A 23,436-nucleotide genomic window follows, 5' to 3' on the forward strand; every position below is an offset into this window, starting at 1 on the left:
CGACGCCCAAAAGCAAACACAGCACATGCCAAAGTGAACAAACAGCTGTGATTATGTGCGGATCGAGTGTGTGTGTAGGTGTGTGTTTGGTGTCCAATACAGCGTTGATAATTAAGCCGGCAAGCAGCGTCATTAACAGCACGCCCCCGTCGCTGGCCATGGTCATGACTGCTGTTAATTACAACACTATAGGCAGCAGGCAATCAGCTCATCAATATGCGGTTTATCGGCCTGTTTAACATTGTCACAACACGTATACGCCACATAGTGCAGCCAACACTTTCCCAAGCATCGCGACGCCCACAGATCGCCTATATTTAATGAATGAATTGTGTATTGAAAGTGAAAACACAAAATGCTTTTTAGTACAAGTACTTCACTGTTAGATGGCGCCACCTAAAAAGCTTACAATTCACAGTGCATTTGTATCTAGGCGTTGTTTTAGCCGCTTTGCTGCCTGATAAGCGCTCTAAGCATTGCGTATCTTATCGCCAATTAGCTGCCTGATGATGAGTTCAACAAAAATTTGGATTCTTTGCCATCGTCCAGTTGAACTGAGGACGAGCACGCCAAATGGTCGACTGAATAGCGCGCGCAACTTGGGAATTACTAAAGCGTATTTCTCATTATCGGTTTCTGTTTGAATGGGCCAATGTCATACGCAACTGGTCAATAGAAAATGCTTTGGAATTTATTGTGGCTGGTAGTGCTCTGGCTCTGGTATGAGGCAAGACGACCAGCACGCACACTCCACAAAATTTGCAGCACGAGTGAGTGAAAGTTTTGTTTTATAGTGTCATTTTAATTAGAAATATATGATATACTGCTGATTAAAAATATTAATAAATAGGATACACATTAAATATTATCAAATGATTAAAAATAATAATAAATTAATTGCAAGAAATGCTATGCGAATTTGAAAAAATCTTTAGTTATCGGTAAAAGAGTCATTAAATCAACTGAACATTAAATTTTCGGAAATAAATGCCGGTCTATTTCATCTCAAATATATATCCAGCAATTTCACTCAAAATATTTGCTAAATTTACGATAGTAGTTAAATAATTAAATAAAATTGCAAATAACTTACTTCAAGTAAATTGTAAATAAAATATAAATAATTATAAATGATAATAATTGTTAACAAAACTAAAATGATGACAAATGAAAGGCAGGCAGCATTAGTTATCTAAATATGAGTAAAGCAAAATTAGTTATTATATGACGTAATTAATCATACATATGGTTAGTAAATTATACAAATTTATCTTACGGATACATTCTAAGAACTGCGTTCGGACTGCGACTGTTGCTGCTGCTGCTCAGATTACCAAAAGCTGAAACGGGTTTTGGGCAGGCAGGTGTGGCCACGACTGCCAAATGCTTGCCACGCATAAAAGCTAACCCAGACATTGCCACAGAAAAGTGGCTTTTTTTTTTGGTTGGTTGTGTTTGGCCAATACTGAGAATCGAAAGCAGATGAACTCAAGACGACGTGACCTTGATAGTGACATTTAGATACAAGTTGTCTGCATTCGATGATGCTCATCCGGTCTGTCTCTTCTCTCTTTCTTTCTGCAGCTCGTCAAATGCCGGGGAATAACAATGGCACCCCAAGCTCATCATTAACTCGCTCGGTGCGCAGCTGCAACTGCTGTCCCTATGGATACCACATCGATCTGGATTTCGTGCGCTACTGCGAGGCTCTGGCCAATGCCAAGCCCAGTGAGGAGGAGCTGCAGCGACGCGATCGTCGACGCTCTCGCAAATCCATGGAGTTTATGCTTGGCTTTGAGAGTCTGTTCGGTGGCGATTGGCAGGCGGAGAGTCGTGTGCAGCCCAAACTAACGGAGGTGAGTTTCTTTTTTGGCTATGGCATCAGAAAATCATATTTTGTGGCCTTTGATCTGCGTAGAAACTTGAAAGTGAGGCGCACTTCGCGCTCGATTAACTTGTCACCTGTTTGCTTTTCACAGGCGGCACATGAAAGCGAACCGGATTCGCCACACCCGGCGGTCGGACAGTCGTCCGGCTGTCGGCCACGCTCCGCGTCGGTGCCACGCTTCGCTTACAGCACCAGCCTCGCTCCACGTGCCGAGTCGCCCTACGGCACAGCCTCCTCCACATGCTCCTCTCTCCGTGGCGGCATCGAGAGCGATGCTGGTGTCTATCAGCCGCCAAAGTATGGCCACAACGGCTACAGCCATGCCCGTCCGGCCAACAGTCCGCCGGAGACACGCGCCTTCCTCCACGAGGCACTCGATGAGGTCTGCAGCGATTTCGAGCGCACCTTGGAACGCGCCTCGTCCAAGAGACGAAAGGCTGGCACCTATAGCTATAGTAATGGCAATTCCCTATCCATGGATCGCAACAACAACAGCTTGAGTCTAAGTCTGAGCCTCAACAATGGCTATAGTTCGCCGAGGGAATCTAAGGAATCAAGGGAGCGTCGCATGGGTCACAGTTCATGGGATCGTTACTTTGATGTGCCAGGTGAGTGAATCTGTGAATTTGTGAATTTGTTCAATCTTTTAAAAATAGCTGAGGAACTACTCTTGGTTGCTTCTGGTTTCTCTGCTGCCTCGTTGCTCTATGATTCACAGTCGACAGACGACTTCACTTCACTTTTCTATCTGTCAGATACTCAGATACTAAGATACTCGTACTTTTGCTTTTAGTTTTGTTTTGCTCGGCAATTAGCGACGCCGCAGCACATGTGACACTTTTACGCACGAAAGTGTGAAAAATTTTGCACAACTGTTGGAAGTTGTTGAAATGCTGCACAGTGGAGCTAAATGTGCTCTGAGCATGCATAAAATGGCTATAATAAAATATTATGTATATTTTTATAGAAAGAAAAGTATTAAAATAAATTAAAATTAAAATAAATATAAAAAATTAACTACAAAATTATCTGAACACACTGAATTCCTTTGCATAATAAATAAATATTATGTATAAATTTTGAGTAAATTTTCTCAGCTTCTTTGCCATTGTAAGACTGACAGCATTACGCATGAAGCTGTCAACTTTGCACGCAAGCTGTTAGATCAAAGAAATATTTAAATGTAGCTCTTAAAACTCAGACTCGTAATTCAATTTAATGCGTCAAACCCCACCACAAAATAATATGAAGCAAAAAAGAAACTAGAGTCTTAACCCAATCAAAACATATTAAGCTGCAGGAAAACTGTAGATATGAAGCTGTAGATACAGATACTTCACGCCGATATAGATACAATCTTTGCAGCTTTGGCATTTCAAACTCAATTGGAGTTTACAATGCGGCGTGGCAGCAACTTCAAGGCAATTTGAGGCCTTCGTATCTTAAATCAATTTTGAAATGCGCATTTGGCGCTCAATTTGCATGCAAATTCAGCTCATGCTGTCGTTGTTTGTCGTTTTATTCATTTTTTGTGCTGGCCCGTTTTTCTTGTATTTGTTTATGCCATAAATTTGCCATAAAGTGTGCAAAAAGCAATGCAAGAAATCCATGCAAATAAACAAATCAAATTGTCGCTGTTTTTTTTTTTTTAATTTTTTGCCAGCAATAAAGTTTGGCAGGAGGGTGTATAGAATTGGCATTGATTAATGACTACTCTATGTGAGCCCGTACTTTTGGAAACACCGGGCAATATCAACTAACATATTTGGGTTCAACATAGATAGCTTTACAATTGCCTATAATCAATTAGATATTGCCCACAGAAATGCTTGCCAAAAATTGTTTTCTCAATTGAAATGAGCCCAGCAATCTATCTAACAATAGACAAATACCAAATGCGTTCAAAGATAATAAGCATTTGGTAACCTTGAGGCCTAAAAGCAAGTCTAGACTGGCGCCAATTGAAGACATTTATCGCCAGATACATATTAATCTCAAGCACTTAAAATCTAATGGTCAAAGTCTCAATGTAGTTAAATTTATTGATGATTTGTTCTCACTAATAACAGATTTTATTCAATTTTAGTTAATACTACCTTTATTTTGCTTAATAACTATAATAATTAGTTACAATTTGATCGATTGGCAACATTTTTTTTTTATAATATAATTATATATGTTGATCGATTGCATGCTCTAAATACTCGTAATACCCTATAGAGAGGCGTTTCGTCATTGAATACGCGCAGAAAGTGTTTTTCAACATACTTTTTCAACTTGAATTGTTTTGTAAATATCTACTGAAATAATACTAGTATTTGCATGTAAAATGATTGAACAAACTTAAGAGAAGATCCACCTTGAAATACTTTTGTCTGTCGGTCTCGCTCTTGTGGGAACAATAGTCTAAAAATATTTTTAAAAAAATGGTTGGGTTTTCTTTCGCGTCATCATAATAATCAACATTATCATTTAATAATGTGCATTTAGCTTATCTGCAAACTGTTGTCTAGTTTTGTTGTTCTTTTTGGATTGTTTAATTAGTATTTGCTGAGCGAACGACGACCTTATCGCTGGTCCTCTCTCTCTCTCTCTGCTCTCGAGCACCCAATATTGTAGAGCTGCTATATTTTGTGTGCTTGTTGTTTTTGTTTCTTGTTAGTAATACATAACATTTGTGTGTTGTGCTGTGCTGCTTTTGCACAAGAGCTGTTAAATAATAACAAAATAGCTGCTGCTAAATGAATTTTTTTTTTTAATTTTTTTATTTTGTTGCTGGTCGCTGCTCGAAAATCTCAACGCAGTTTGTCGACGACTTTCGAACGAAAAGCGTAAAATGTGTCTAGCAGCGAAATAAAACCAATTAAATTTGCAAAATAATCTAAACGAATAAGTAATAATAATCCAACGAGTGTAATGAAGAATAAATGATGAACGAAAATATATAAACACAAATAATACAACAACAATCGAAATGGTAGCTGAGAGTAACGACAAATCATCGAACAAAAACCGAAATAAAACATAATTAGAATCATAGAAAACGCGTTCGAAATCACCTAAAATATTACAACCTAATCAAAATCGATTAAAAGTATATTACATTTAAATATACAAGCTCATAAAAAACACAAAGCACGCACGTGTGTTCTAAAAATATAAAATTAAAATCAAAGGGGAGCATAATTTATACGAAATTCAAATTGTTGACAGCAGAACATAAAAAAAAAAACATATAAATAAATATATAAATGAAATATAACGATTTATCTATATATGAACTACATTATATATTCCTTCTCAATGCCAATTTTTACGATTTTGAAAAGAATCAAACATGAATTCATGCAGAGTGAGTGCGCATTAAATTTTGCAACGCACTGTAAAAGATAACGCGTGTGACGCTGTTCGTTTTGACGATTTGATGCGAATTGCCAGCAAATCAAATCAAATTACTGTTGCTTATTACTCACACACAAAATGCTTTAATTAACACAACAACAAAAGAAAACAAAACATAAAAAAAAAACATTATTAAATTCATCATATTTCGCTTAACCAAAGTGCAATGCCAGCTGCCTTGAATGTTGATTGTGCTGTTGTTAATTATGAAGCTGCATTGTGCAATTAATTGTGCTATTAACCAACTAAAAATCAATAATAAAATCGACAGCAACAATGTTTGCCACAGCCAACGACACTTTGCCAGTGCGACGCCACAAGGAGACGACAACGCGAAAGATCAAAATGAAGGCGGAGTCAAGGCAGAGTCCGTCAAAAAGCTGGTGGCATGACTGTAGGTCAAATTAGCTAAGCAGATGATATTTACTAGCATGATAGTTGGGGATTAGAGCATAAGCTATAATCAAATTACATATATTTTTATATTAAATTTTCATTTTGCTAATTTTTATATTTCATAAAAACTGATTAATTACTCTTGTATTCGCCGGTCAATGCTATCAAACACGCGACTTGTTTCTCTCGCTCTTATTTTCTTTCTTCTGCCTGCCTCGCTCACATTGCCTTGACCATCTTTTCGACAGCTCAGCCAACTTGGCACCGTCGCAGCCAGAAAATAGAAATCGTTTCGTTATTTCGTTGTACATTGCTTTTATTTGTCATTTTATTTTCGCTGCCGAAAGTTCAGTGCACAGTTGTTTTAAACAGAAATTAAGTAATAGCCACAAATGGAGCAGCATCAGAAAAAAGTGAGAATAAAATAAAAAATAAATCTTGGCAGCCGGCAAAGGCGATGAGTAACAACTGTCGGCACACAGTGCGTATGACAATTGTGCGTATACGTGATATAATTAGAGTTAGTGTAAACGTGACTTTCTGCAAATATTAGAGTGTTTTTAATTTAATAAAATATCTAAATTAAATAAAATCGATTACTTTCCACACGTGCTGCACTTTTGTGCGTTTCATGGCCGGCTATCAGATTTATTGGCTCTTCGTTTGATAACAAGTAATCGTACACAGAATGCCACTTACATAAATAAGTGCAATTTATTATGAGTATGTAATGTAGGCAAAATCAATATTGAATAATAATAACGGCAGTCGTCGGCTTATCAGCAGACACACACAAAGGACAGAGCCAAGTTTATTTCTATTTTTTGTATTTGATTTTTGCCTTTGTCGTATTTTCAGTTTTTCTTTGCTCGGCAGTTTGTGTTTGGCTTGCAAATTATGCGCAGTGTGACACAGTTTCGGTTCACAGTTAGATAGCATATTCGTATCACATTTTATCGAATATATATACTATCATATTTTATTATCAGTCAAATTTGAAATGCTGCAAACAGTCGGCAAATGCACGGGCTTATGGCAAGTCTGCAAATAAAAATAGTTCTGACCAAGGCAATTGACAGAGCAAGTAACCAACCCTAAAAACACTATTCCAACAATATTTATTTAAATTAATTGCTATGTTTTTTTTCTAACTCTTTTGTAGACTCCTGCATGGCGGGCAACCGCTCGCCAAGGTCGAGCACGCCGCGTCTCTTCCAGCGCTCGAATACGTTGCCCTTGCAGCAGCGTCCGAGTCCCGCTGAGGTTCAATATGAGAGCTATGTGCAGGCCACGGTGGCAGCCAATGCCAAGTCGCCAGTGGAGCAGCTGGAGCGTCCGAAGGCAACGCCACCGCCACCGCCGCCACGTCGTCATCATTTGACCGCAACGCCTAAGGCGGAGCAGACAAATGGACATGTGACGACGGCAAGTCCGCTGCAGTCGCCAGTCAGCTCGGAAGCGGGACAAACGACTGCGGATGCACAAGCTCTATGCCAGATACGAGAACAAATGGCCTTGAGCCTGAAGCGTCTGAAGGATCTGGAGGAGCAGGTCAAGGTCATACCCGACATGGAGGTGAGTCTTTAAAGTGGAGATTAAGTTACCAGATTTTAACTAATATATACCTTTTAGCTGGAGCTGAATTCATTGCGTGCTGAGAAGCAGCGTCTAATGCGTCGCAACGAGGATTTGTTGCGTGGTCAGCGACAGACGCCGTCGCCACCGAGTCCGGGCATCAAGAATGCCTCACCCGTGCAGTTTACGCCGCAGCGCATCAGTCCCGTCTCCTTGGAGAGTCTGGGAGCACGCATGCGCAGCAGTTCCGTATCGCCGAGTATTATACGCAGGGATGTTGCCACACAGGCCGCCAGCAAAGTGATTGCCACACGAGATGTGGCCGTGGGCTCGCAGTTGAGTACCCGCCATGTGGGCACCCAACAAGCTGAGGCCATCTACTCCCAGTTGGAGCTGAAGCAGAAGATTGAGCGAGCGCTCGCCGATAGCCAGAAGCAGCGACTGCGACAGCTGATATCGGTGGGCACACAGATGTATGTGCCACAGCGGGATCAGCGTGATATGGGCATGCAGACAGCTCCAGAGCGTCCAGTTCTCAAGCACAATGTGAGCATCTCGGCAAAGCCCATGACACGGGAGAACTTCACCAGCTGCAAGATCGATGTGCGAAGTGTTGGCAGCTCCGATCACAGAATCACCGATGAGCTCTGCGAGAAGTGCGCGATTGGCAAGCGCAGTGTCAGCTGTGGTACGGACGAGCCAATGGAGCTGAAGTCGAAGCCACAGCTGCCAGGACGCAGCAACACCTTCAGCTTGGGCGAGCACGAGCAGTTGGCCATCAAGCGGAAAGCTGTTGGCTGCCAGACGGCCATGGCCATGGTACACAGTGCCTCCAGTCAGACAACGACCACAACTGTGCGCTCCACGGCTGCTCAGGTGATGCCCGAACAGCAGCAGGTTGCCACACAGTGTGGCGTGGAGTCAAAGAGCCGACAAACGGACACCAAGGGATTGCAACGCTTGACGCAAAGTGCCACCAAAACAGAGCAGCTGATGGAGCCGCTGACACGCCCACTTACTCGTCACACCGGAAGCAACACCGATCCGGAAGCAAAGCCATTGCCCAAGCCCAAGCAGAGTACAGCTCACTCTGCCTGCAACACGGAGCAGGTGCACAAACGGGACGTGGGTTGTGGTGACATTGTCAAGCCGCACATTTCCATTGCCTGTGCGGCCAACTACTGTGATTCCTGCAAGGAGGCCATTCAGGTGCTGGCCAAGGACTTTTCTAAGGCGGCGACCACTCCGGAACCGTTATCCGTGTCCACTACCACGCCCACGCCCACAATTAGACGCTCCACATCAGCGGATTCACGCATTCCACGTCCCAAGCATCTCACTAGTCCCAGTCCAGTGCGCAAACAGTTCCAGAGACAAAACACCTATACGCTGCCAGCTGCCTCAGCTACGGCCACGCCCACAAAGAGCCCAAAGGCGGAACGGAAAACACGTTTAAGGTAAGTTTACTGGGCATAGTCAACATGGAATATGTTAAAAGAAGTTGAAAAAAGTAGAAAAATTTGAAATTAATTTACATTTTTTATCAGTGAATTGATAATTTTTTTTTTTAAATGTTACCTACATTCATAGGGAATAGGAAATGCAGTAGGATTTGGAAATTTAGTTCGAACTTCTTAAAGTGAAACAGCGCCATCTGAAAGCTAATGAAGTTGTATTCTACAAATATTGTATAATTAGTATCCCACAAAAAAAACCTCTACACGAGGTAAAAGTCTAGTGACGAAAGCAATTTCTAACCCCAAAATTTCTGATATCCAATTTTGTGACGAACAAAATTTAGTTTAATCTAAAAATTTTAAATAAAAATTAAAATTAATTTAAAAAAAGCGAAACTTGGCATTGTGCACTGTGTGCAAAAAGGGTAAGCTTCTTTATACATAAAAATTACTTTTTGCGCAGTGCCGAATGCCAATTTTCGCTTTTTTTTAATTAGTTTTTATTTTTATTTAACATTTTTAGATTAAACTAAATTTTGTTCGTCACAAAATTGGATATCAGAAATTTTGGGGCTAGAAATTGCTTTCGTCACTAGACTTTTACCTCGTGTAGAGGTTTTTTTTATGTAATTAGTATATAGTGTTCAAGTATTTCACAGTTCAATTCAATTTTCTATCACACTTAAACCACTGTGCTTCGAGAGCGAAGAAAACTCAAAGCTTTCTAGAGCGAGTTTTTAGTCAAGACACAAACCCAACGCTTGGCCATGACATTTGCGTGTCATGCGCATTGTTGTTGCCCTCGGTTTGAGTCCGAATCGGAATACGAATCCGAATGCCGACCTGGTCGCATTGACCTTCAGATTCCGCTTCAACTTTAGTTTTCGTTTTGGCTTTGACGCGTTTGCAGCCGTCGCTTCCTTTGTCGCCTTTTGTTGTTTTTTGTTTGGATTTTCGTTTTTCAATGGTGTTTTCGATGTTTTCCGGCCTAAGCAGCTTCACCTGCTATCCGTTGGTGGTCAGCGGCTGCTCAGCGCTGCTGCTAACGTAGGTTCCATCAATTACACACATTTTATCTTAACTTACTAATCGATGTTCTTTCTTTATAATTCAATTAGCTCGCTGCAGGAAAAACCTCCGATATTGGTGCTTGATGCCTCGCCCGATTCCCAGAGCTTTATGAAACAACCGTCCAGTAAACAAATTGTAACGTCCCAGGATCTGGATCTAACCCAGCTTGGCGACGATGAGTTAATTGTGCGTGAGGAGAAACGAGTTAGCATCAGTTGGTCGCGCGATGCCTCGCCAGCTCCGCTGATGACCTCCTCGGCCACCACAACGAGCACCAAGTCCGCCTCCCCAGAGCAAGCGCTCACCGCGTCCAGTGACTCCAACGTGGAGAGGGAGATATCGCAGGGGGCACGCAAAAAGTCGAGCACGCCCTTAAAGTCTAGTCAAAGCGAAGAATCCCAGGAGACTGTCATCGAACGCAAGCCGAAGAGGGAGCAGCAGGAGACGGAGAATGAGGAGCAAGTAAATGTAAAGGAAGAGCGACCTCCAACCAAGGCACAGCTGCATCAACTGGCCCAGGCCCCAACGGAGCCCAGACAAAAGTGAATATTGGCAGTTACAATAATTTATATTAGTATATTAATTTTCAAGTTTTCCCCACAGAACGGAACTGCATAAGGAGATGAAGGATGCCCTGAAAGTCATCAACGATTCACTGCTCAAGAAGTTGGGCTCAAAGCCCTTCTCTTCGTTCAGCCTGAAGACTTCAAAGGCAACCATTAGCGAACATTGGTTTCGTATTTCCAGTACTGGCACCTCCAATCCGCATGAGGTTGAGGATTACCTGGATTACTTTGAATCGCTTTCGGTGTCACTGCTGGAGTATTGCGTCAATCTTTCCGACAGCAATGTAAGTTTATTAAAAAAATGATTGGGAAAGAATTAATATCAAAAGGTGTCAAAATATCGGGTTTCTTAGATTTTCTTTAATCGAGTACAAAATATTTGGTTCTAGTAGGAATTTTCATTTCACTTTCAGTTAATAATTAGACTTTTGGAAATCTATAAGAATATTTATTAATTAAATCAAATATTTTAGGCATTTTTGGGCTTAAGTTTTCTTGTAGTGTCTTATCAGTAAATGAGATTAAGATTCGGGAATTAATTAGGTGTCGCTTTAAGCTAGTTTCATGACAGTTGAAGTAACTATAATTAAGTAAATTTATTACATATTTCCAGGGCAATACGGCAATGCATTATGCGGTGTCACATGGCAACTTTGACGTCGTATCCATACTGCTGGATTCCAAGGTTTGCAATGTAAACCAAATGAATAACGCTGGATACTCGTGCGTCATGCTCGTATCGTTGGCCAAGCTGAAGCAAGCGGCACATCGGACGGTCGTGGAGCGACTGTTTCAGATGGCCGATGTCAACATACGGGCCAAGAAGGTAGGTAAAAGCACGCCACACTGTGCTAATTCTCGAGCCGAGTTAATCATTCGCAACTGTCAATTGTTCCTACTAACGTACCCCAACCATATTCCTCTCCTCTTTACCTCTTTACTTTTGTAGCACTGCCAAACCGCATTGATGCTGGCTGTGTCCCATGGTAATGGCGATATGGTTGATATGCTGCTCGATGCTGGTGCAGATATAAACATTCAGGATGAGGATGGCAGCACGGCTTTGATGTGTGCCGCGGAGCATGGACGTGTGGACATTGTGAAACACTTGTTATCACAACAGGACTGCGATTCACTTGTCCAGGATGTGGTGAGCATAGAATAAAGTCTTTATCTATAACAGCCATTAACTACTTTATCTTACAGGATGGCAGCACGGCGTTTAAAATCGCCTGGCAAGCCGGACATCGGGATGTGGGATTGATGCTCTATGTGCACGAACAGATGTTGCGCAGTAAGCTGCCCAATCGTGGTGATCCCATACGAAAGTCTCTGCCCCTGCCCGTACGTCCAAAGCCAGCTAAGTGAAGCTCTATAGCTTCACCGAAGTCAGCCATTTTGTATTAGCGGCCAAAATGTCGAACAAACATTAGTTGTAAGAATTGAATTAGCATTTCGTAGCGCTGCTTAGAGAACATAGCAAAAACCATTCCATATCAGACGAGTCGAAAATCAAATATAATATGAAATATTTAATTTTTAATAATTTAGCAGTTAATTTACCACAAAAACACAAAAGGCGCTCAAAAGCAAACAAGATTTTTCATATGTATACTTATTTGTAAATTGTTTTATTTATTCTACAATTAATTGTTAAGTATTAAAAACTCACAATTTGTCATTTAAGTTTAGTTTGTTAATTATGCTACTAAAATCAAAACTGAAAAACTGTCAAAAACTTACTTTATAACATAATTATCAGTTTAATATTCCTTATAAGTCCGAAAAAAATACTAAAAATAAATACTGCACACACTCTTTCAGCCATATCAGCAAACGACAATGCAACAACGATATAAATTAACAGCAATCAAATATAAACAATTGTGAAACAAATAATTCATTTGTAACAAAATAATTTTTGCTGAGCTACTTACAACAAAAACGGTTGATAAATATTTAAATAATGGATTTTTGTGTACGAACAACTTGGAGCTAATTCGTATATTAAATTTTTGTATGTTTAATTGTAATTAATGCAAGATTATACACATATGTATTAATTATATTATTAACTATTTTAAAGGATTTTAAATAAATAAAATTTATGTTAAAGAGTTTAAGCGTTATTTCTTAGCTTGATTCGGCGTTTTGAAATTATTTCCATTTGGTTAAAAACTTGTTTTAATTAGTCGATTGCTTTTATTTAAGCACTAATAAGGTTTTATTTTTTTTATTACTATTTTAATCACTGGTAATGTTGCTAAATTTATAATTTTTACTTTCAGATATCTTTTTGTTTGATGCCAATGGGTTTTAATAGGCTTAAAACTATTTAAGTTTTTAAATTTGTATACACTTTTAATTCAATTTGATCACTTTTATAAATTTTTAATATTCAATTCCCTTTGTTTAGATCTTAAATTCATTAATCGTAATTTGAAACTATTATAAATTATAATAAAATGTTAGCTATGTTTAGCTATGCACTTGGTTAGACAGCACGCTCCTCCATTCCGGGCTCGACCACGCCCAGAGGCGTCAACTGCAATGCAATGCCATCATCAATGCTGACCAAAGGTCGCTTGGAGTTCAAGGTAAACTCGAACTCGAGTATGAGCAGCGCAAGTGCCAGTCGCAATTGAAGCTGAGCAAATTGCATTCCAATGCAATTCCGAACGCCGGCACCAAAGCCAAACCATGTGCTCTGTTCCTTCAATGAATCTCTGGGATTGCCCCAACGTTCAGGTTTAAATCGCTCTGGCTCTGGATAATACTCTGGATCATTGTGTATGGCATGTGTGGGTATGATTAAAAAGAGTTCCTTGAACAGCGTATACTTCAGATGATCCGGCACAGCATAGTTCTCAAGTACCCGTCTCATAATGTAGGGTGTAATGGGATGCATACGCAGGGTTTCCAGTATGACATGACCCATAAGTGTTAGAGATTGGATGCACTGGTAGTTAAGATTGTTCTGATGCTTCTCCATCGCCTGCTTGAGTTCCTCTCTCACCTGAGACTGAACCTCAACGTTGAGGGCCAATTCGTACAGCACATAGGACAAGGTGTTGGCTGTCTGCTCGTAGCCCGCCTTGAGAAAGACAAAGGCATGGGCGGCCAGTTCGTGCTGCAGATGAGCATTTAGCTCCTTGTCCGCCTCGTACTCGTGCGTGGTCAACTCCAGCGCTTTGATGTCCAGTAGCAACTGCAGATAGTCCTGATGACGCACTCCAGAGGCTTCTCTCTGGGCCACAATGTCGTCAAGTAGTGTGAGAAAGTAAGTTTCCGCTTCTTTGGGCGTCAGACGTAATCTCAGCCTGCGGCAGAAGTTGGGAAATCGTATCATTATCAGATTCATAAGGTAACCATGCTTTCGTTTGCTCAACACCAGTTCCGTCATCTCCTCAAACTGTTCCAGGGGATATTTCTTACGCTGCTCGGCGTTCAGGCCAAATACGCAACTGGCCAGAGCAGAGATCACATAACGTCGCATTAGCTGCTGTATGTGGAGCGTGGAGTGTTGTTGCTTCATTAACGTGGTGCTGACCACCAGTAGCAGCTGCTCGGCCTCTTCGTATAGGCTGCCATATAGCCAGGCCATGCGATCTTGCTCAAAGCTGGGATCCAGTTTCTGTCGCATCTCCTTCCAACAATTCCCTCGCAGTCCATACAAATCGCCCGACAGCGGATCCGATTTCTGGTTACAGTAAATCCCACGATCATTGAAATTCGAGAAATTCTTAACCATTATCTGCCGAATCAGCTCACGATCGAGAATGAGAGCACGCGGCTGTAACAAGGCATAGAAGCCGCAGAAGGGTCCGCTGCCTTTGAACTTGTTATAAATGGCCGTGTAATGGGCCGACTTCATGGCATCGGTACTGAGGGTCTGTGTGACCAACTGCTTAATGATGGGCCAAAGCTTTTTGGGTCTCTCGTGCGGTATTCCCAGGTAACGCCAATAGTCACGCTGATAACGAGCTGCCATAAACAATAGAACTAGAAGGCAGAGCACGATTAGCCCTACAATCAGAAATATTATCCACATGTTCTTCATGGTGATTCCTCTTTGCAAATTGCTTAGTAATTAGTAATACACAAATAAATCGACATATACAAATGTATCTATGTGTGTTCGCGAATATACGAGTTAATCACAGTGACGCTTTGTGCCCGGAAATCGTAGTGATCTAATGTCGAGTCGCGGACGCGTTCTCAGCGACAAGTTGAATCTGTTACGTTCATTACCAAACCGTGTTGTTCGACTGAGTGCAATTGAGTAATACATATTTACGATACGCTCGGGTCGGGAGCTTTTCATTTGGGGCCTGGAGTGCGGTACACTACTGTTATGGCTGCTTATGGATTGAGTTGGCTTCAACCGGCTTAAATGCGCTCTGTGGGCGTTCGACTGAGGCCAGATGAATGCTCATTCTCATTATTAAATATCCGACTGAGTCTGCGGTCATATTCATGCGTAGGATGAATTCAACAACGTGAATGTTTATCAATAAAAGTAATCCAACTGAATAGTATAATTGAAGTTACACTCTCTGTAGGGTATACATATGGTCTTCCATGTCGATCGTAAAAATATTATCTCTATAGTATATACAATTTAAAGTTCATTTTCGTTTGTTATCAGCTTTTATATTCGTTATTTTTTTTTGTGTAGATAAAATAGCAGTTGCTGCCTTTGAAATTCCAATGATATATTTTTTTTCATTGAGGTGGGGCTAGTTCAAGCTAAAGTGGGCCATAAAATGATTGCACTGTGCCAAAAAAATATTTACTTTATGAGTGCTTTATGTTTATTTAATAACTCTCTTATCGACCAAGAACATGCAAATTCGTCTACAGATTTTCTAATGTTTTCAAGTATAAATAAATATTAAAAATAGTAGTAATGCTTTGAAGCTTTTCGTACAATTTGGAAAGTGCGCTAAGTGTATACTCAGTTTAAATACCAAATTAAAATACATAACATCAAATATTTAGAGCTTTTTCTTTCAATGTATTTATTTAGTTGACCAGTTGAATTTCACGTCTAATTAGCAGGTTAAAGCTTCAACAACAACAATGCAGTATTCACACACAAAAAATGCAAAAAAATAAACAATATAAAATGCTGTTAAACTTTGTTGTACTAAGCACTTAGATTGTTGTTATTGCTAGTATCAGTAAGTATCCGCACTTGGAATCTAATCAGCTGTTATACATCAGTCAAGAAGTTACTTGCGAGCATGCTCGACTTCTAGATACACTTTATTAACTAGTGAATACCCTCTACAAGTTCATTAAATTATATATTTCGCTAAGTTGCAGAATTTTTCTAAGCCCCAAAAAAAGAAAAAGACCGAATCACGTATTATGAAAAAGACAGGCTGAAGATATCATAACTACGCAATAATAAATATTGTTTTATAATTACTTTATTACGTGTGTGTTATTACTACGAAGGGTCTGTAATACAACCCTTAAAACATTAACATATGCGAGGCGTCGTTTTTACAAAACATAGTTATTTTGGTGTTCGTGCATAGACGATCGAATTTGGTCGATCGAGCCGGATTGACACGGATCGCTTTATGGGCACGTACATCAGTATTGGTGTAAATTCTTTTAATATTTATTTTTTTATAAGCAGTTTATTTGGGTATGCTAAATGCTACTTAAATCACTTGCATACAAGCAGATGATACAAGCAGGTTAAGGACAGAGCCGTATAACGAGTAGTTGCAGGAATTAGAAACCAGATTTAAGATAATACTTGTACCATGATGTGCATTTAAATAGAATTCTTCAGTTAAAGAGAATTTTTTAAAAATTGATATAACAATTAAAATTCAAAATATTGTCATACCTTAAACGAATATAATTTGATTTCAATAAATATTTAGGAAAAAAATAATAAATATATTACTTTATAAATTTATAATTGATAATCCTATTTAGGTGTGCACCATGGTTTATATTATTATCAGAAAGAAAGTAAAGTTGGCCCAAAAAACCACAATAATCTTGTTTATTTATCATTATGATTTCTAAAACAACAAGTACTTAATCAGCAGTTATATGAACACCCAATTTTGCAGATCTCTTCAGTATCTCGGCGATCTTGTAGCATTCTATAACAAGTCGGTGGAAAGTTTCTCGTCTCTTAACATCATGGAAATAGGATTGATGCTATTGACAGTCCTGCTGGGTCTGGTTGTGTACTTCCTTGTCTGTATGTATCAGAAGATGCATTACTGGCAGAGCTTAAGAATTCCGTGTGAAAAACCGCATCCTCTTGAAGGCAACATGGTGGGAGAACGTACGACAATTTCGTCAGCCGAAGTTTTTCAACGGTACTACAACAAGTTCCGTGGAAGGGGACCCTTTGTTGGATTCTATTGGTACCAGCGTCCAACCGCATTCATCATGGAGCCATTTCTGGTCAAAGAAATATTGGTTAGGGAGTTTAACAAGTTTTCGGATAAAATCTTTTACAACAACCCAGAGGATGATCCAATTTCGGGTCGGTTAAATTGGCTCGGTGGCCATAAATGGAAGTCAATGAGAAGCAAGCTAACATCTACATTTACCTCCGGCAAAATCAAGTTCATGTGTCCCACAGTTGTCAAAATAACCAACGAGTTTATCGATGTTTTTGGTGGCATGATGACAAAGTCATCGATTGTTGAGGTCAAGGAGTTATTGGCCAGGTTTACCACAGATGTTATTGGTACTTGTGCCTTTGGGATTGAGTGCAGCAGTCTCAAGGATCCCGAGGCAGAGTTTCGCGTAATGGGAATTCGTTCTCTAACAGATCAGCGACACGGATTTCTTGGAAAGGCCTTAATTAGCAGCTTTCCCAAATTGGCCCGCCGATTGCATATGAAGACGACGCCAGATCATATTGAAAAGTTTTTCTTGCGCATTGTCAAGGAAACTGTGACCTTCAGGGAGGAAAACAAAATACGTCGCAACGATTTTATGGATCAGTTGATTGATTTAAAAAACAATGCTCTTATAAAGTCGGAGACTGGAGAGAGCGTTAGCCTGACCATAGAAGAAATGACCGCTCAGGCTTATGTGTTTTTCAATGCTGGCTACGAAACCTCTTCGTCCACGATGGGATTTGCTTTGTACGAGCTGGCGCAGCACATGGACATTCAACAGCGTGTTAGGGATGAGGTCAACGAGGTGCTAGCTAAGAATAGTGGAGAGATAACCTATGAACTTCTCAAGGAAATGGTCTATCTTAATCAAGTCATATCAGGTAAGTCAATGAAGATCCCCTAAATCACCATTTTGAATAATAGATCATCTTTTTACTAGAAACTCTTCGCCTTTACACAATTGTACCCATGTTGAATCGTCTATGCCTAGAAGATTACGTCGTTCCCGGTTATCCGAATTATGTTATCAAAAAAGGCATGCCTGTGATAATTCCCGCTGGTGCTATGCATCGCGATGAGAAGTTATATCCTAATCCAAACCGCTTTAATCCTGATAATTTTACGCCCGAACGTGTGAAGAACCGTGACTCGGCGGAGTGGCTTCCTTTCAGTATTGGACCTCGCAACTGTATCGGCTTGCGATTTGGCGATATGCAAACTCGTATTGGACTAGCAATGCTTCTCAAGAACTTTAAGTTCTCCGTATGTGATCAGACACCAATCCCCATGAAGTATAAAAAGACTAGCAATTTGGTAAACAGTGAGTCGGGAATCTTTTTGCACGTGGAAAGAGTTTAATCAGTTCATTGACTTCATAGCTATATATAAGTAATAAATGACTCTGGGTTATTGTGTGCATAGTTCTCAATACGTTGTTTGTTATTTGATATTGTTCCTGCATTCAACAAAAATAACATTTTTGATACACTCCTATATACACACATATGTATCGAAACAATAGATTTGCACTTTAAATAATCTTTACTACAATTTGCAAATAAAATCACCGTAAAACGGCTACGTGATAATTTGTCTTGCAACGTTTTGCGAAAATGAGTCAATCGTATACCTCGTTGCCGCAAAAATGAGTAGAATGGGTATATAGGCGAGTACACTCTGACCGAAATATTGTTTATTAATAATATAAATAAAGTCTGCCGATCCTATGGACAATAAGATCGTTAAATAGGAAATGTCGTTGAATATGCAGTTTATTTTCGATGAATAAACAATTCTCAGAGATTTTACTGGTTAATCTGACCAATTGCTTAGTATATAACGCGTCTGGCATAATCACAAAACCTTCTTCCAATTGAAAATAACTGATATTTTGCGACAGTTTATTCAATTAGACGGCCGATAACATTTATTTCTGTATATGCATTTGTTTCTACCTAATCGGTAAATCGCGACATAGAAATCATTGTCATTGTGACTCTGAAAGCTTTGACGGGCTTTTAATAAACAATGCTCTCTGGAGTGGCTCTCAGTATCCGCCTGAGGTTCATTCGCACCACACACGATTGGTTTTACGCTTGTTTTTTTCGGATCTGTAGTTTTAGAATAGCTATGGGTATCAGTATCTTGTTACTTTCGGTGCTGGCAGCCCTGATTGGCTATCTCTTTCTACGACTGCGTCGAAATCTACAATACTGGAAAAACTTGGGCATACCATGTGATGACCCTCATCCGATATTGGGCAGTTTAAGAGGTATTCACACTACACGCTCATTCCCAGAGGTGTGGCTGCAGTATTACAGTAAGTACCGAGGAACGGGACCATTTGCTGGTTTCTATTGGTTCCTACGCCCAGCTGTCTTTATTCTGGAACCATTTTTGGTGAAGCACATTTTGATCAAGGAATTCAATAAGTTCACGGACCGCGGATTCTTCAATAACCCGGAGGATGATCCGTTGTCTGGCCAGCTATTCCTATTAGATGGTCATAGATGGAAATCTATGAGGAATAAACTTTCATCTACATTCACGTCTGGTAAAATGAAGTTCATGTTTCCCACAGTCGTCAAAGTGAGTGATGAATTTGTGGATGTCTTTGGTGATATGGCCAAAAAGTCATCAGTTGTCGAGGTTAGGGAACTCCTGGCACGATTCACAACAGATGTTATCGGAACTTGTGCTTTTGGCATTGAGTGCAGCAGCCTCAAGGATCCCGAGGCAGAGTTTCGTGTTATGGGCCGAAAGGCTTTAACCGATCTACGTCACAATATGCTGGGACTTACGTTGCTCAATAGTTTTCCCAAATTTGCACGTAGTATCCACATGAAACAGACCCCGGAACACATTGAAAAGTTCTTCATGAGGATTGTAAAAGAAACCGTATCCTACAGGGAGGAGAACAATATTCGACGTAACGATTTCATGGATCAGTTGATAGACTTGAAGAACAATCGTTTGATGAAATCGGAGACAGGAGAGAGCATGAGCCTTACAATTGAGGAAATTGCAGCCCAGGCTTTTGTCTTCTTCAATGCTGGCTTCGAAACATCTTCCACTACGATGGGATTTGCATTATACGAACTGGCTCAAAGTCAGGACATTCAGGATCGATTGAGGAAAGAGTGTAATGAGGTGTTGGCTAAGAATAATGGAGAGTTGACCTATGAGAATCTGAAGGAAATGGGATATCTCTGTCAGGTTATATCGGGTGAGTGCAGAAATGTTTAAAGACTTTTGGCAATTTGATAATAATTATTAGAAACCTTCGTTTAGAAACTCTTCGTCTCTGGACTGTTTTACCCGTTCTAAATCGTGAATGCTTGGAAGATTTTGTTGTGCCGGGTTATCCAAATTATGTTATCAAGAAGGGCATGCCCGTGATAATTCCCGCTGGTGCTATGCATCGCGATGAGAAGTTTTATCCTGATCCAGACCGCTTCAATCCCGATAATTTTACGCCCGAACGCGTTAAGAACCGTGACTCTGTGGAGTGGCTTCCATTCGGTGATGGACCTCGCAACTGCATCGGAATGCGATTTGGCGAAATGCAGGCTCGCATTGGCCTGGCAAAACTTATAACGAACTTCAAGTTTTCGGTATGCGATCAAACAACAATACCCATTAAATACGATATTAAGAGCTTCCTGATAGCAAGTGCGTCGGGTATTTATCTGAAAGCCGAGCGAGTTTGATTAATACTCATATCAAAATTGTATATAAAATACAATAAAATTAAACTTATCATTATACCTATCATTATATACACTAAATATGATTCAGTGGAAAAGTGCTAGAAGAATAAGCCTACAGTTTCAGCAGGTTTTGTGGTCAAAGGTCACTAATTGTTAATGATAAATGTAGTTTTGCAGTAGTAAGGAATTAATTTCGTTTAAATTCATACAGAAATATAATTGTTTATTTGACAAAAATGCTCTATGTAAACAAACAATTCGGCTTGCATATAAAAAATACCTAAAGCTCATACACACTATGTAGTTAATTAAGCGGAGAACGTAAAAAAGCTTTTCTGAAATTTTCTCTCTTACTATAAAATGAACTGGAGAGCGTTATGTGATCCATTACGTCACTTAAATAATCTGAGTTATTCTCTTAATGTTTACGTTGCCAACCAGTTTGACGACTTTGTATGTTCTCTTATTATTAAGGCTAATTTTAAACTCATGTAGATATGAATAGAACCAGGTAGATTACTACAGTAGAGTCTCAAAATATTATGAGTGAATCCATTGCAAAGAGCTCTCACTCAAAGATATCTTATATGTGTTTAGACTTAGTTTGAATAGATATTGAAATAGCTATTCTACTGAAGTGGTTCCACTCTGAGCTTAAAACCGCCTTTTGTGTGTAGTAGAAAAGAATGATGTTCAAATGTCATGGGTTGTGGCGTTTCGGGGGTCAAAGTGAATCGAAAATGACGCAGCAATGCAATGAGACCAACCGCAACTTTAATTCTCCCGAAACGCATCCCAATGCAGATGCGAGGTCCCTGACCAAATGGGATGAAGGCGCAGCTGGGCCGTTGCCTTATAGCTTCCTCTGTGAAACGCTCCGGTAGAAACTTTTCTGGCTCCGGATAGTATTCCGGATCGTGATGTATGGAATAGACGGGAATGACTAGCTGTGATCCAGCTGGCAGATAATGTGTCGAATGACCTCGCACCTCATAGTGAGTATTGGTACGACGCAGGTGCTCTGTGGCCACGGGATACTTGCGAAGTGTTTCTACAGGAAGAAATATTAGTTTACAGATATTTCAAATACTTGAGATGAAGCCTACCTGATATAACCTGCTCCAGATATTTCATTTTCTGCAGTGCCTCATAGCTGAGTTCCCCATTTTCACCATATTTTTCAATTGTCTCTTCAATCTCCTCCCTCAATTGGCTCTGAATGTGCTCGTGCCGCGCCAGCTCGTATAATGCTAAACTTATGGTCGTGGCTGTTGTTTCAAATCCTGCTACAAGGAATACATACATCTGAGCGGCGATTTCATTGAGTGTAAGACCCTCTTCAGTATTTCCGGCATCGTATTTTTGCTTCATTTCCAGCATTATGTCAATGAAATCATTGCGTTTAATTTTGTGCTGTTCTCTGTAGTTAATGGTGTCCTTTACGAGGCCCATGTAGAAGGCCTCCACATCAGCAGGCGTTCGCTTGAGGTGAAGCTTAAGACTGAGCTTGGGAAAGAAGAGGCAGAATATATAATCGTAGCGTTTCTTTAGCATGGCATTGAGGCCCATTTGAACAAATGGCGCCTTTGGATTTCGCAGACCATTGCACTCCAGACCGAAGATTGCAGTACCAATAGCATCCGAAGTGTAGCAGGCGAGCAATTTGGTAATCTCCAAGGATATCGTTGTTCCGGCACAACGCTCCTTTATCACATTGACTAGTTCCTGTGCAGTTCGGGTAACTGCTGGAAACATAAGCTTCATTTTGGCACCACTAAAGATTGGTGTCATTCGGGGTCTCAGACTGTGCCACTTTGAACCATAAACCGCGAAGAGATGTGCCGACAATGGATCGTCTTGTTCATTGTAGAAAAGGCCACGACTATCAAAGTTGCCAAAGTCCTTGATGAAGATGCGTTTCAGCAGTTCCATATCCGTTATAATATAAATGGGTGTCATCAGAAAGTATGCGCCTACAAAGGGTCCCAAATGCTTGTACTTAACATACAGCTTCTGCAATATTTGCGAGGTGTGTTTGGTAACTCGCCAGCCCCACATATTGCCAACAATTGGCAGTGGTTGCTCATGGGCGATGCCACGACGTTGAAAATAGGAAAATCGCCACTTCATCCATATGTAGAATCCGATTAAGACAAACGCGACTAACGATATCGAGACAGACATTTCACTTTGACAAACAGACTTAGACTGGTTGAGAGTTACCCCAGCATCATTGAATTTATAGCTCATGGTGCAGGTCAGGACCCCTACATAAAAATACCTTTATTGCAACTAAGCCATTTTTAGTTGTACTAACTAGTAAAGCACGTGTTAGCACTTGGCTCACCTAAAATGTTGTAGCACATATCTCTGTAAAATGTACCTCTGTCTGGTAGCGACTATTAAAACGCACTTAATTTGGTTTGACGACATAATAAAGTGCGTTTAGGTTCAAATGATAGGCTGGAAATTGTGGAAACGAGTATGCAATGTTGAACGAAAATACTTTGAACCTTTTCGTAGTTATCGCTTTATAATAGATTCCATGAATAAGAGATCTATCAATATCTAAGTACATAATCCAGTTTTTGAATAAAAGAACACACTCTGAATACGACAATTTTTTATTTTAAAATTCCGCATATAGAAGAACAAAGTCTTTTTTTGGAAATTTGTTTTTATTAATCTTATAATTTAAGTTATCGCTTTATAATAGATTACATGAATAAGAGGTTTATCAATATCTAAGTACATAATCCAGTTTTTGAATAAAAGAACACTCTCTGAATACGACAACTTTTTATTATAAAAGGTATCTCAAATTCCACATATAGAAGAACAAAGTTTTTTTTTTGGAAATTTGTTTTTATTAATCTTATAATTTAAGTTATCGCTTTATAATAGATTCCATGTATAAGAGGTCTATCAATATCTAAGTACATAATCCAGTTTTTGAATAAAAGAACACTCTCTGAATACGACAAG

General features: G+C 39.9%; 5 protein-coding genes across 9 annotated transcripts in view; 3 read left to right on the forward strand and 2 right to left on the reverse strand.

The window, feature by feature from the left end:
• LOC117783054 (KN motif and ankyrin repeat domain-containing protein 2) overlaps window positions 1–12,235 on the forward strand; it is a 33,986-nt gene extending 21,751 nt beyond the window's left edge. For 2 of the 5 annotated variants that reach the window (XM_034620227.1, XM_034620225.1), the window contains 9 exons: window positions 1,585–1,856; window positions 1,980–2,496; window positions 6,849–7,261; window positions 7,319–8,718; window positions 9,837–10,331; window positions 10,393–10,639; window positions 10,969–11,181; window positions 11,305–11,505; window positions 11,562–12,235. In XM_034620227.1, coding sequence (XP_034476118.1) covers window positions 1,585–1,856; window positions 1,980–2,496; window positions 6,849–7,261; window positions 7,319–8,718; window positions 9,837–10,331; window positions 10,393–10,639; window positions 10,969–11,181; window positions 11,305–11,505; window positions 11,562–11,723 — 3,920 coding nt within the window. In that variant the 3' untranslated portion in view covers window positions 11,724–12,235. Of the gene's footprint in view, window positions 1–568; window positions 771–1,584; window positions 1,857–1,979; window positions 2,497–5,166; window positions 5,685–6,661; window positions 6,771–6,848; window positions 7,262–7,318; window positions 8,719–9,836; window positions 10,332–10,392; window positions 10,640–10,968; window positions 11,182–11,304; window positions 11,506–11,561 lie in introns of those variants that run through there. The other 3 variants (XM_034620226.1, XM_034620228.1, XM_034620229.1) reach the window with 3 other exon arrangements.
• Window positions 12,236–12,648: 413 nt separating this feature from the next.
• LOC117783056 (probable cytochrome P450 317a1) lies at window positions 12,649–14,536 on the reverse strand. Its single transcript, XM_034620230.1, has one exon. The coding sequence runs from the start codon at window positions 14,413–14,415 to the stop codon at window positions 12,850–12,852; it is 1,566 nt and encodes a 521-aa protein (XP_034476121.1). The 5' UTR covers window positions 14,416–14,536; the 3' UTR covers window positions 12,649–12,849.
• A 1,870-nt stretch (window positions 14,537–16,406) lies between these two features.
• On the forward strand, window positions 16,407–18,162 carry LOC117785303 (probable cytochrome P450 6a21). Its single transcript, XM_034623244.1, has 2 exons — window positions 16,407–17,622; window positions 17,682–18,162. The coding sequence occupies exons 1-2, from the start codon at window positions 16,434–16,436 to the stop codon at window positions 18,098–18,100; spliced, it is 1,608 nt and encodes a 535-aa protein (XP_034479135.1). The 5' UTR covers window positions 16,407–16,433; the 3' UTR covers window positions 18,101–18,162.
• A 619-nt stretch (window positions 18,163–18,781) lies between these two features.
• Window positions 18,782–20,615, forward strand: LOC117783407 (probable cytochrome P450 6a21). The gene is made up of 2 exons (XM_034620808.1): window positions 18,782–19,967; window positions 20,033–20,615. The coding sequence occupies exons 1-2, from the start codon at window positions 18,872–18,874 to the stop codon at window positions 20,449–20,451; spliced, it is 1,515 nt and encodes a 504-aa protein (XP_034476699.1). The 5' UTR covers window positions 18,782–18,871; the 3' UTR covers window positions 20,452–20,615.
• Window positions 20,616–20,659: 44 nt separating this feature from the next.
• On the reverse strand, window positions 20,660–22,717 carry LOC117783409 (probable cytochrome P450 6a23). Its single transcript, XM_034620809.1, has 2 exons — window positions 21,558–22,717; window positions 20,660–21,502 (listed from the first exon to the last, which is right to left on the reverse strand). The coding sequence occupies exons 1-2, from the start codon at window positions 22,699–22,701 to the stop codon at window positions 21,081–21,083; spliced, it is 1,566 nt and encodes a 521-aa protein (XP_034476700.1). The 5' UTR covers window positions 22,702–22,717; the 3' UTR covers window positions 20,660–21,080.
• Between the last annotated feature and the right edge of the window lie 719 nt (window positions 22,718–23,436).

Source organism: Drosophila innubila, assembly GCF_004354385.1.
Source record: "Drosophila innubila isolate TH190305 chromosome 2R unlocalized genomic scaffold, UK_Dinn_1.0 1_C_2R, whole genome shotgun sequence".
NCBI classification, from domain to species: Eukaryota; Metazoa; Arthropoda; class Insecta; order Diptera; family Drosophilidae; genus Drosophila; species Drosophila innubila.